The sequence below is a fragment of the Calidris pugnax genome, unplaced genomic scaffold, assembly GCF_001431845.1.
Source record: "Calidris pugnax isolate Ruff unplaced genomic scaffold, ASM143184v1 scaffold39, whole genome shotgun sequence".
NCBI lineage: Eukaryota > Metazoa > Chordata > Aves > Charadriiformes > Scolopacidae > Calidris > Calidris pugnax.
In genome coordinates this window covers 9,082,448-9,095,073 of record NW_015090828.1, presented here as the reverse complement: position 1 = coordinate 9,095,073, position 12,626 = coordinate 9,082,448, and the positions used below count along the sequence as shown (strand labels likewise).

The window sequence follows — 12,626 nt, the reverse complement described above, 5'->3', positions numbered from 1 at the left end:
GTGGGGGGTTGTTTTTTTTTTCTGGGGGGGGGCGAAAGCTCTGATTTCCGGCATTTCCCTCCCTCCCCCCACCCCCGCACATGGCTCTGGCCTGTCCCCGGGCGAGTTGCCCAGCTGTTTCTCCAAACCTGCGGGTGCTGGGGGCTTTTCCACGCCTTTCTCCAAGTTGCCCCTCTCTCCTGCTGCTGGGGGTGCTGTTAGTTTACAAACCCAAAGCCCCATGCAAAAAAATGATGATGATGATGTGACGTTTGTTTACAAGCCATTCCCTTAGTTTACAAGCCGTTCCCTTGGTTTACAAGCCCTCGCCTAAGTTTACGAGCCGGTTTGGGGAGCCTCCTGCTCTTAACCCAGGTTGACCTGTTGCCTCTCGCAGCCTGCCGGCGTCCTTTGCTTCATAAAGCTGTTAATTTTTGATGGCAGCCTTGGCCCTGCCGAGCTTTCCTGCTTTTACAAGGCCAAGGGGAACGGTTAATTATTAATTAGGGATGGAAACACGGGATGCTGCCCCACCTTTGCTGGTACATCCCCTCTCCCAGGAGCGAGCGGGTTCATCCAAGCCTTCGCCGGGCGATCTTGACCCCAAGGAGGAGGGAGCCACAACAGAGTATCTTGAGTCACAATTTGCGTCCTACATGTGATAACATCTTTTTTTTGGTGTTTTTTTTTGCAGCCTGCCAGCACCATGCACCCAGCAACCAGCAGCTTTCCCCCAGATGAGGAACCCCTGGTGGAGGAGCCCTCGGTGAACAGGTACGGCCGCCCGAAGCCGAGCGACCGCTTCCACGGTGCCTACATCATCTTTTTCCTCCTGGGCATCGGGTCCTTGCTGCCCTGGAATTTTTTCATCACGGCAAAGCACTACTGGATGTACAAGCTGCAGAACTGCTCGGATGGGGCAGGCCCGGTGGGAGAGGCGGCGGCGGATCTGCGGGTGAGTGTGGTGTTCTCAAGGCAGAAAAGAGAAGAAAAAAAAAAGCAAAAAAAAAAAGCTTCTTTCCTTCCTCACTTGCTCTTTTTCCACCCTCCACTTCCCCAGAAAGTGAGTGAACGTCCTCTGGGGTTTTGCCTGCTGCAAACCTGGGGTAGGGGTTTAGTTGGGGAGTGTGAATAGTTGCAAGAAAGATGCTTAAAAACTAAAGCATTGCACTTTGTGGTCCATCCTTTACTTCTATTTGAAACACTGAGGTGCAGTTAAAGAACTTGGCTTATCCTGTGCCATAAGCCCTTCACGGGCCAGTCTCCACAGTGCAAGGTAAAAATCTGTTTTGTGGTTTTGGGTTTGTTTTTTGTTTTGTTGGGGTGTTTTTTTTGTCCTTCATGCTTGGTGAGCCCCTGAGCCCTGCCAAGGTTCTGTGCTTTTTCCAGCCGGACTCAGCCACAACCTCCCCACCTCCTGAGATATAAATTGCCCTGAACTTCTGCCTCCTGGGTGAGGTGTTGAAGGCGTTTTGGGCACTTTCTCCCGGCGTGGCATGTGTTTTGGAGATGGCAGTGGCAGGGCTTGGCTGGAGCACGTGGCTCACCATCATCTCCAGCCCCTTCTGGCTGCTTTCCTGCTTTTCCTTCAAGATCTGCCAGGTGTGACCGGAGTATCTCCTCGCAGCCATGAACATCTGGCTTTTGGCACATGGGACGAGGAGCTTGTCACGGGGGGATTGATGAGCCAGCCTTGGGGTGACAGGCTCGATGGCCTTTTTCTCCCCCCAAAAAACCTCCTTCCTTTGCTCCTCCTGCCACGGCAGGATTATTTCCCTGCTCTCCCCCCACACACACCCCGACAAAGAGATGCCATTTCTTTGTGGGTGGAAAAAGCGTCGGCGGGATGAGGCTGCGTCCTCTCCCCCTCCCTGTTGCCTAAGCCACTTGCTCAAGTGGTTTGGGCACATTTTATTTTTATATAAACACAGAGCCAGGTGTGACGCCCACGTTTTCTCTATAACTTCTCACCCCACAGCACCCGTTGGCTGTTTTAATTTTAATAGCTGTTAAGCTGGCTGGCATTTTTGATGGGGAGGAAGCAGAGTGTCACTCACCGTGCTTGTACCAGGATGCTGAATTCCTGGTGTGCTGGTGTAAATGGAGATACTGGGTGGATTAAACTGATGGAGACCCCGTGGGTGCCCAAAGAATGCAAACAGGGTGTCCCTGTGCTCAGAGAGGGGATGAAGGGTGCTCCACCACCACGTGACACGATGTCCTCCCACATTCCCTGCCTCCCATCCCCTCCTCGTTTCTTCTACATCAGGTGTTATTCAAGGCAATTCTTGAAAAAACTGCCTTCACATAAAGTAAGTATCTCTTCCTCTGGTGAAAAGCAACCCAGCTTTTCCATGGTGGTTGAGTCTGATCAAAACCCAACCCGTTGGCCCCGTTTCTGCCCCTAGGATGGGGATCCACCATGCTGTGGTGAGGAGGGGTGACCTGCAGACTGAGTTCCACCACGGAAAGCTGTGCCTGTGACCGGCAGCCTCCTCTTGGCTCCAGCCTCCTCACTCCTAATTTCATCCCTCCTGCTCCACTGAACTCTCCCAAGCCTCTACAACCTCCACTGTGGGCCTGGGTTCATGGCATCATGGAAGCGTGTTTGAAGATGTTAATAATACGTAGGGTTAACGTAGGGTCAGACACCTCCATTATGCACGTGTTGGCTCCGTGGCTGAGGGATGACACCTTCATCACGGGAGGAAGGGTGTCAAGTTGGCTTTGTGGATTTTTCTTCTTTCTTATTAGCCAGGAAAGGAGTGGCAGCCTTTCAGTGCCTGCGTTTCTCCTCTAAAACCGTGTTGGTGATGGGGAGCTTGCAAGGGATGCCCGAAGGGAATGAGCCACCAGCCAGGAAGGGCTCAGCAGAGAGGGAGAAGAAGTAGGTAACGTCTTGCACAGCCAAAAATTAGCCCTGAAAGCATGTCTGTGGTGGGTGGGAATACCCAGGCAGGGAGAAGGGTTATCACCTGAGCTGCGTTACTGCCTAACGAGCAGGAGCAAAGAGGTGAGTTGAGTAGGGAGCCTGGTATTTTTTTTCCTTGATCCGGGCATGGATTATATTTGCCACTCACCACTTTGCTGCTGTGTTAAAAAAACGTGCTCTCCTTTTTCACAGAAATAACAGCAATCAAAACCCTTCTACTCGGTTTTATTTTTCCAGCAGGGTTTGGCCATGGGTAAGGCAGGGTAAAATCTCAGCTCCTCAGTTTCTTAAATATTTTCCCCCCCGTTTTCTTCCCACCACTGGTGTGAGCATGTTTATTGGGAATAATTAAGTGTTTCCCCGAGGTGCTTTTCCCCCCCCCAAAAAAAAAAAAAAAGATTAACTTGGAAGTACATTAAATATCCCAGGGTTGGTTTGGGGGTTTGTTTTAAGTAGGTTGATAAATAAGTCTTAGTTTTAGCAGCCAACTTTGCATTTGGCTTTGTCTCTTTCTCCTATAATTCATCATGTGGCTGTGGAGCTTTGAGCCCCCTGCTTCGCCGAGCCGATGCCCTAAGTGCAGGCATTTTTGTCTCTGACTATATGGCCCCTCTAGGAGGGATTATTAGATTTCCCATGGCTTGCAGTAAATCTCCTGATAGGGGAGACTAAATGAACATGCTTGTAAACTGATTAAAAGGCTATGATGCAAAGCTGCAAAAAGAAATAAAAAAAAAAAAAAAGAAGGTAACGTGCAGAGAAAACACACCAAATGCCTTCTCGTGCTCGGCCACGACGTGGCCCCGTCTCTGTAGCTAGGTAACTGGAGAAAATCAAAGCCCATCGCCACGGGGGTGGATATGTAGGTCATCCTCTTTGCGAGCATCTTCCTACCTGCTGGCTGAGATTCCTGCAGAAAAAAAAACAACAAAAAAACAAACCAAAAAACCAGAGGATTAAGCGCCTGGAGGGGAGGAGATGGAGCAGACACTCTTTAACAGCGTAACACAGAAAATGGATTGAGAATGTGAGCGTCTTGGCTGCAATCTTGGCAGAGAAATCTCTCTCTCTGGGCTGGTGGTTATTGGTTTCTGCGTGCCCAGCCTGACCTCTGCATGGGGTGGGCTGGTGGATGTTGGCTGGTGGATGCCCCAGCTTGTTGGGGTGACACACGCATCCATCCCCGGAGTCAATGTGTGTTGAGTCTCCATGTAGTTTCCTGAGGAGATTCCTGCCAGGGAAGAAGGAGAGGGAGAGCAGGAGGGAAAAATAATGTCCCTGTGGCTCCACTCGGGCTGCCATGGCTCATGCACCTTCTCAGGCGTGGTGTCCCCTGGTCGCGGATGCTCAGATTGGGCTTTCGAGGCAGTTAGGTAATAATATTAATGCTTTCATAAAAAGCAGCCCTCTTGGAGCTCATGGAGGGTAAAATGTTCAGGGGGGGTTATCCAGGATGCTGGAGCCAGCAGGAGAAATTCAGACCTCCTTATCTCGGTCGCTGCCCCGTGGGGCTAACGCAGCAGCAAGGCAGGTATTTCCTTCACCATTTTTTGTTCTGAATTTGTAATGTCTCGTAATTTCTTGAACTGTCCTGGGGCTGTTACTGGACATTGTCTATTCCCTTTGCCTGCTGTCCTGAGCAGCTTTGCAACATGTGCTACCGTGCAAAGAGGTGGACTCAAAAGAAGTGTGGCCAGCAGGTCATGGGAGGTGATTCTGCCCCTCTGCTCTGGTGAGACCCCACCTGGAGCTCTGTGTCCAGCTTTGGAGTCCTCAGCACAGGAAGGACATGGAGCTGTTGGAATGGGTCCAGCAGAGGGCCACGAAGATGGTCAGAGGGCTGGAGCACCTCTGCTGTGAGGACAGGCTGAGAGAGCTGGGGTTGTTCAACCTGGAGAAGAGAAGGCTCTGGGGAGACCTTAGAGCCCCTTCCAATATCTGAAGGGGCCACAGGAGAGATGGAGAGGGACTCTTTATCAGGGAGTGGAGTGATAGGACAAGCTGTAATCGTTTTAAATTGAAAGAGGGGAGATTTAGATGAGATCTCAGGAAGAAATTCTTTTCTGTGAGGGTGGTGAGAGCCTGGCCCAGGTTGCCCAGAGAAGCTGTGGCTGCCCCATCCCTGGAGGGGTTCAAGGCCAGGCTGGATGGGGCTTGGAGCAACCTGGTCTGGTGGGAGGTGTCCCTGCCCAGGGCAGGGGGGTTGGAACAGGATGATCTTGAAGGTCCCTTCCAACTCTGACCATTCTATGATCGTAACTCCTCACGCATGCTGTATCGTGCTGTATTTAGGACCTGAAATTCATTTGTTGTTCTCCTCTACCTTTTTTAATTCAGTGGGGCTTTTTGTTTTGTTTTGTTTTTCTTTTTTTTTTGTGTGTGGCAGGACTATTTTGAGAGTTACATCTCCATTGCTTCGACCGTGCCCTCGGTGCTGTGCCTGATTGGAAACTTCTTGATCATCAATAAGTAAGTGCTGCTCCTCTTTCCCCGGGTCGATTAGCTACGTCTCTCCACGGCTTTGCCTTTCTCCAGCTTCAGCTGAGGCTCCCAGTTCCCTCCAGTGGGAAGCCATGGGGCATCATGAGAGGAGCCCCCCAGTGCAGCCAAAATCCCCTCGCCTGTCCCTGCCTGAATCACAAGCGGCTGAGATCACAGAGATGAAGCACCGTGTCCCTGGGGGTTGGCTTGAGTTGCACCACCGTAAATAAATTCCTACTAAATTCCTTGGTTAATTGCTCAGCAAACAGTGTTTCCTATTAAAAATGCCATTGTTGTCACCAGGGGACCAACTGACCAGAGCTGGGCTCATCCAGCCTTGGCTCTAGACCTACCAGCCGATGAACTGGGTTAGGACATGGAGCATCCATGCCTTGGTGTGAGCTGGGCTTAAATCTAAAATAGCCACCTCCCTTCCTTTGTGCTGTTTCTTAACCCCGGATTAAACTCCTGGGGTGTGTTTGCAGGCGGAGAGGAATGTGGTTTTGTGCTTAATCTCTCCATCTCGGCCGCTGGTCTGGCTCCCTCTGGCCTCTCTTCCCTCACCCCTCTGTCCTGCCAGTCTCCCAACTGGGTAATAATCAACCTCTGTGCTCAGAGAACTAATTATCTCGTAGCGACGTGCCTGGGATTGATTTTACCAAACCTCCTCTGGTCCCCCAGAGAGGCTGTCTCACTGCTCCAGCTCCTAATTTCTGGAAGAAAACGGTTATTTATGGCTTGGTTGGGTTTATAGGCTTCATGAGTCCTACTGATGGCAAAATGGAAGTGGCAGAGTTGACATCTAAAGGCTTCTGAGAAGAATCCTTACTTTGTATTCCTCGTCTCCCTCCACCTTTATTTTCTTGGAGAGGAGTCGGTGTCTCCTGCATCTCAGCTTCACCTTAGAATTTTAAATGCTGGTGTCTCCCCTTGTCCCCAGGGTGGCTGCCAGCGTCCGGATCCTGTCCTCCCTCTTCGTCATGCTGGCCGTCTTCCTGGTGATCACAGTGCTGGTGAAGGTGGACACCTCCGCCTGGACCACCCGCTTCTTTGCCCTCACCATCGGCTGCGTGGTCGTCGTCAGCGGCGCCTCGACCATCTTCACCAGCAGCATCTTCGGTCTGAGCAGCTGCTTCCCCATGAAGGATTTGCAGGCGCTGATCTCGGGTTGGTGTCCCTCAGCCCCACCATCCTGGTGGGATCGTGCTCTTGGGTTTTGCTGTGGTTGGGCGGTCGGTTTTCTTTCCCTCCCTCATCAGGCGTTTTGTCACGTGGGATTTATTTTAGAAACTTGGCTTGGCCTTCAAGATAAAGGGAAGTTGCTGAAGGAGAAACATGCTCGGTCACATGGGCCGGTGCTCTCATTTCTGTAAATACCCATAAACTGAAGTGCTGAGGGCTCAGCAGAGACGAGGAGAGTGGAGTCCTTAGCTGTCCCTGCCCGGGGGGTGAACACCTTGTAGCGCAGCTCCAACCAGCACGACGGCTTGACCTGGCTATTTGTTCTTGTGCAGGGAGAAAGGGGGAAAGACATAGGTCCCTGAGCTCCTCTATTTGCAGCTGGTTGAACCTTCAGCCTCTCATTGTCTCCTCCTTTCTGTTCTGCATTTCCATGCATTGCCATGAGTGATGAGGGACCCGTTGGGAGCCGTGAGTGATGAGCTCCCTGGAGGTTTAATAACATTATAAATGTGCTGTGCAGGTTGCCCAGAGAAGCTGTGGCTGCCCCATCCCTGGAGGGGTTCAAGGCCAGGCTGGATGGGGCTTGGAGCAACCTGGTCTGGTGGGAGGTGTCCCTGCCCAGGGCAGGGGGGTTGGAACAGGATGATCTTGAAGGTCCCTTCCAACTCTGACCATTCTATGATCGTAACTCCTCACGCATGCTGTATCGTGCTGTATTTAGGACCTGAAATTCATTTGTTGTTCTCCTCTACCTTTTTTAATTCAGTGGGGCTTTTTGTTTTGTTTTGTTTTTCTTTTTTTTTTGTGTGTGGCAGGACTATTTTGAGAGTTACATCTCCATTGCTTCGACCGTGCCCTCGGTGCTGTGCCTGATTGGAAACTTCTTGATCATCAATAAGTAAGTGCTGCTCCTCTTTCCCCGGGTCGATTAGCTACGTCTCTCCACGGCTTTGCCTTTCTCCAGCTTCAGCTGAGGCTCCCAGTTCCCTCCAGTGGGAAGCCATGGGGCATCATGAGAGGAGCCCCCCAGTGCAGCCAAAATCCCCTCGTCTGTCCCTGCCTGAATCACAAGCGGCCAAGATCACAGAGATGAAGCCTCCTGTGCCTGGGGGTTGGCTTGAGTTGCACCACCGTAAATAAATTCCTACTAAATTCCTTGGTTAATTGCTCAGCAAACAGTGTTTCCTATTAAAAATGCCATTGTTGTCACCAGGGGACCAACTGACCAGAGCTGGGCTCATCCAGCCTTGGCTCTAGACCTACCAGCCGATGAACTGGGTTAGGACATGGAGCATCCATGCCTTGGTGTGAGCTGGGCTTAAATCTGAAATAGCCACCTCCCTTCCTTTGTGCTGTTTCTTAACCCCAGATTAAACTCCCGGGGTGTGTTTGCAGGCGGAGAGGAATGTGGTTTTGTGCTTAATCTCTCCATCTCGGCCGCTGGTCTGGCTCCCTCTGGCCTCTCTTCCCTCACCCCTCTGTCCTGCCAGTCTCCCAACTGGGTAATAATCAACCTCTGTGCTCAGAGAACTAATTATCTCGTAGCGACGTGCCTGGGATTGATTTTACCAAACCTCCTCTGGTCCCCCAGAGAGGCTGTCTCACTGCTCCAGCTCCTAATTTCTGGAAGAAAACGGTTATTTATGGCTTGGTTGGGTTTATAGGCTTCATGAGTCCTACTGATGGCAAAATGGAAGTGGCAGAGTTGACATCTAAAGGCTTCTGAGAAGAATCCTTACTTTGTATTCCTCGTCTCCCTCCACCTTTATTTTCTTGGAGAGGAGTCGGTGTCTCCTGCATCTCAGCTTCACCTTAGAATTTTAAATGCTGGTGTCTCCCCTTGTCCCCAGGGTGGCTGCCAGCGTCCGGATCCTGTCCTCCCTCTTCGTCATGCTGGCCGTCTTCCTGGTGATCACAGTGCTGGTGAAGGTGGACACCTCCGCCTGGACCACCCGCTTCTTTGCCCTCACCATCGGCTGCGTGGTCGTCGTCAGCGGCGCCTCGACCATCTTCACCAGCAGCATCTTCGGTCTGAGCAGCTGCTTCCCCATGAAGGATTTGCAGGCGCTGATCTCGGGTTGGTGTCCCTCAGCCCCACCATCCTGGTGGGATCGTGCTCTTGGGTTTTGCTGTGGTTGGGCGGTCGGTTTTCTTTCCCTCCCTCATCAGGCGTTTTGTCACGTGGGATTTATTTTAGAAACTTGGCTTGGCCTTCAAGATAAAGGGAAGTTGCTGAAGGAGAAACATGCTCGGTCACATGGGCCGGTGCTCTCATTTCTGTAAATACCCATAAACTGAAGTGCTGAGGGCTCAGCAGAGACGAGGAGAGTGGAGTCCTTAGCTGTCCCTGCCCGGGGGGTGAACACCTTGTAGCGCAGCTCCAACCAGCACGACGGCTTGACCTGGCTATTTGTTCTTGTGCAGGGAGAAAGGGGGAAAGACATAGGTCCCTGAGCTCCTCTATTTGCAGCTGGTTGAACCTTCAGCCTCTCATTGTCTCCTCCTTTCTGTTCTGCATTTCCATGCATTGCCATGAGTGATGAGGGACCCGTTGGGAGCCGTGAGTGATGAGCTCCCTGGAGGTTTAATAACATTATAAATGTGCTGTGGAACGGCTGACAAATCAAGAGGGGAAGGGGGAAAAAAAAAAATCAAGAAGGAGAAATTTTTCCTGGGGCCGAGACAAGAATGTTTTAATGAGTTTAGCCCGGTGGGGGAAATCACTGCATCCCCAAGGTGACATACCTGTTGCTGGTCACTTGGGTTCCTGGCAGAGTGCAGAAGAGAGGTGGTTAGGTGTCTGCTGGTGGCAGGCTGGGTTTAGGCTTTGGGGAGGGTTTGGACCTTCTCTGTAGGACTCTGCACGTGGAAACCCAAGGGGTCTCATCCTGACCCTTGTGCAACGCCGTGGCTGTGTTGGAAGGGGGTGCAGGATGGGAACTGGGCTGTGATGCAGTCCCACAAATAGGGACCTGCACCCTGAGCCAGGTTTGGGGACCAGCATGTGGGGTGGGGGGGGATGAGCTCCTTCCTCTGGGGCCTTTGTGCATGCCAGGAGGTCTTAATAAGAGGATGCTGTTGTTTCTGGGTTCCTCCTCTGCATCAAATTCCTCCTTGGTGGAGGTGCTGTGGGTTGATCTCTGCCACCTCGATGTCCTGGGGGCTGAGCTCCAGCTCTCTGGTCCCTCACGCAGGTCAGGCCATGGGTGGCACCATCAGTGCTGTTGCCTCCGTGGTGGACCTGGCAGCAGCTGCTGACGTTACGGACAGCGCCCTGGCCTACTTCCTCACCGCCGACATCTTCATCGTTGTCTGCATCATGGTCTACCTCCTCCTCCCCAGGCTGGAGTACTCCAGGTGCGTGCACCAGCCGGCCATGGGCATCCCACAAGGGTGGATCGGGAGGGTTTGCTGCTCCCCACGCTGGGTGGGCTTGCTGGGGCTGGGGGGGACACACACGTGAGATGTTTGCTGTGCTGGTCCCTGCCCTGCCACCCCTGCCCCAACATCCCTCCATGAACTCTGGCATGGTGCTGCCACCAGCCATGCTTCTTCCCCATTTGACCGAAACCACAGACCAAAACTGAGTTTCTAGCAAGCTTCCTGGGGAGGAAAGAGCATTGCTGACACTGGGGGCTTCCCAAATGCATGAAGTCAGCAGAGAGCCATCGTCTGGAAGCAGCCAGACAGCTGGGTCCCTGTAGATGTGTCTATCTGCAGTCTCTATCTGCAAGTCATCCACTGATATGCATGACCCATTGGTCTTGTCAGTGCTTGCAACCCAAGAAACCACGTGGCCTCTCAAGTGATAGGTCCCTGAGGGTCACCTCTCCGTACGAGTTGGGAGCTGGAGGTGCGATGGGGCCGCTGGGTCCAGCAGACACTCCTGTGTAACCAACTCTCCTGTTCTCTCTCCACATCTTTTTTTGGGTTCCCCCCACACACACACATTTGTCTGATAATCTCCCTCCTTCTCTTTTTCCAGGTATTACATGAGCAGCCAGGTGGAGACCCCGTCTCTGGTGACTGTGCCGCCTGACAGCTCCGTGGAGGACGAGCTAGAGCCAGGAGGCACCACGAATATCTCCTTCCTCACAAAAAGCACCAGTATCCCCCCACTCCGCCCCATCCTGCAGAAGACCGCCCTCCTTGGCTTCTGCCTCTTCTACGTCTTCTTCATCTCCATCATCATCTTCCCTTCTCTCTCCTCCAACATCGAGTCGGTCAGCAAGTCCTCGGGAAGCCCGTGGAGCACCAAGTACTTTGCACCGCTCACCAGTTTCCTCCTGTACAACTTTTCTGACTGGTGCGGGAGGCAGATCACCATGTGGATCCAGGCACCCGGCCCCAAGAGCAAACTGCTGCCCACCCTTGTCCTCCTCAGGACCATCTTCCTCCCTCTCTTCATCCTCAGCAACTACCAGCCCCGGGCTCACATCCGGACGGTGGTCTTTGACCAAGACATCTACCCGGTGGTCTTCACAGCACTGCTGGGGCTGAGCAATGGCTACTTGGGGACACTGGTCAGTGTCTACGGCCCCAAGATAGTGCCAAAAGAGCTGGCTGAGGCAGCAGGGGTGGTGATGACCTTCTACCTCATGCTGGGGCTGGCTGTGGGGTCTGGCTGCTCCGTTCTCATTGTCCACCTCGTGTAGAGGAACAGCCAGAGGATGACACCCTCGTTTTGCAGTGCTGCTGTTGGGTATTTAGGTTTTCTTCCCCCCAAAAGGCAGGCACACCATGGTTCTGGGACAGGCTGCCTGTCCTGGGATGGGTGGCTGCATCCAGGGGGAAAAGTCTTCCTTCTGGGAAGGGGTCCCTTCTGTGTTTGGAAGGTCCCGTCAGGCCTTTGTCACTCCCCAGCTCGACTGGAGCAAATGGACCAAAAAAGCCCCATCCTACTCAGGGAAGCACCAGGGGCACAGGGAAACCTGTCACTCTCCCCAGTGCCAGTGGGCAAGGGTGGCTTGCTGGTGCCACCACACGGGTTTTAAACTGAAAGTAGGGCATTTGAAGGCACCTTGGGTTTTGCTGCCTCTTTCTTCAGCCCCCTGGTGTTTCCGTGGTCTCTGGGGCTCCCCCTTTGTCAAGCTGTGACAATGACCTTGAGCTAAAGGGAATGTCAGCCCTGGAGTAGCTTTCAAGGAGGCTTTGGAGGCAGAGAGCAGCCATGCCAGGGAGCAGGGCACTGTTTCATCCCATGAAAAAGCATATATAAGGGAAACATCTCCACTTGGACTTCTTTTTTCCTTTATTTTTACCATGGAAGATCAAATGAGGGTGCTGCTACTGCTGGGGCTGTGTGTTGGGGCCAACCTGAGACTGTTTCTGCTGCTGTGACTGCCGTGTGATGGTTGTGGACGTGTTGGGGCCAACCTGAGACTGTTTCTGCTTCTGTGACCACTGTGTGATGGTTGTGGATACCAACTAACCTATCTGCAGGTGAACTCCGAGGAAAAGCTGAATGCTAAGTGGTCTTAATCTCGGGGTTTTAAGGTGCCTTTAGTCTGCGTTGGAGAAAGGTCTATAAAAGCCAGGGAGAGCTATTGGGGAGGCTCTGATTGATATTCCCAGCAGAAAGCTGATTAATTTAGGTAGACAGGCAGCATATGGTCTCCAGATGCTTTCAGAGGGGTGAGCTACTGGCACGCTCAAAAAGATGGCCCACCCGAATGGGACCAGCTTTTAAAGTCACTTAAATGTCCATCTGCAAATGCAGCCTGGACTAAATACACTTATTGTATTTATTTACTCCAATTGGGCGGATTTATGGTCTAAGGAAGGTGAGCTGGTGAGGACGTAATGGCAGAACCTGGCATTGCAGCTGATGCCTCGGGGAAGCTATCGGTGGAAAATACCTCCTTGAAGACTTGGTTGGTAGCAGATGCTCTCTCAGCATCTCCTGCTTGACCAAGAAGCTGCTGGCCTGGGTTGCCAGGCCATCTCCTTGATGTGGAGGGTAGCAGAGAGGGTGGGATGTGGAAGGTGGCGAAGAGGGAGGATGTGGGGCTGGTGCCTTGCCCCCTGTGGCCACCCTGGCTTTGCTGGGAGG

General features: G+C 52.5%; 1 protein-coding gene across 1 annotated transcript; it reads left to right on the top strand.

Moving 5' to 3' along the window:
* The first annotated feature begins 678 nt into the window (after positions 1-678).
* SLC29A3 (solute carrier family 29 (equilibrative nucleoside transporter), member 3) lies at positions 679-11,922 on the top strand. The gene is made up of 5 exons (XM_014940335.1): positions 679-934; positions 5,298-5,380; positions 6,333-6,559; positions 9,769-9,931; positions 10,560-11,922. Exons 1-5 carry the CDS (start codon positions 686-688, stop codon positions 11,227-11,229), a joined length of 1,392 nt encoding a protein of 463 aa, XP_014795821.1. The 5' UTR covers positions 679-685; the 3' UTR covers positions 11,230-11,922.
* Positions 11,923-12,626: the final 704 nt, after the last annotated feature.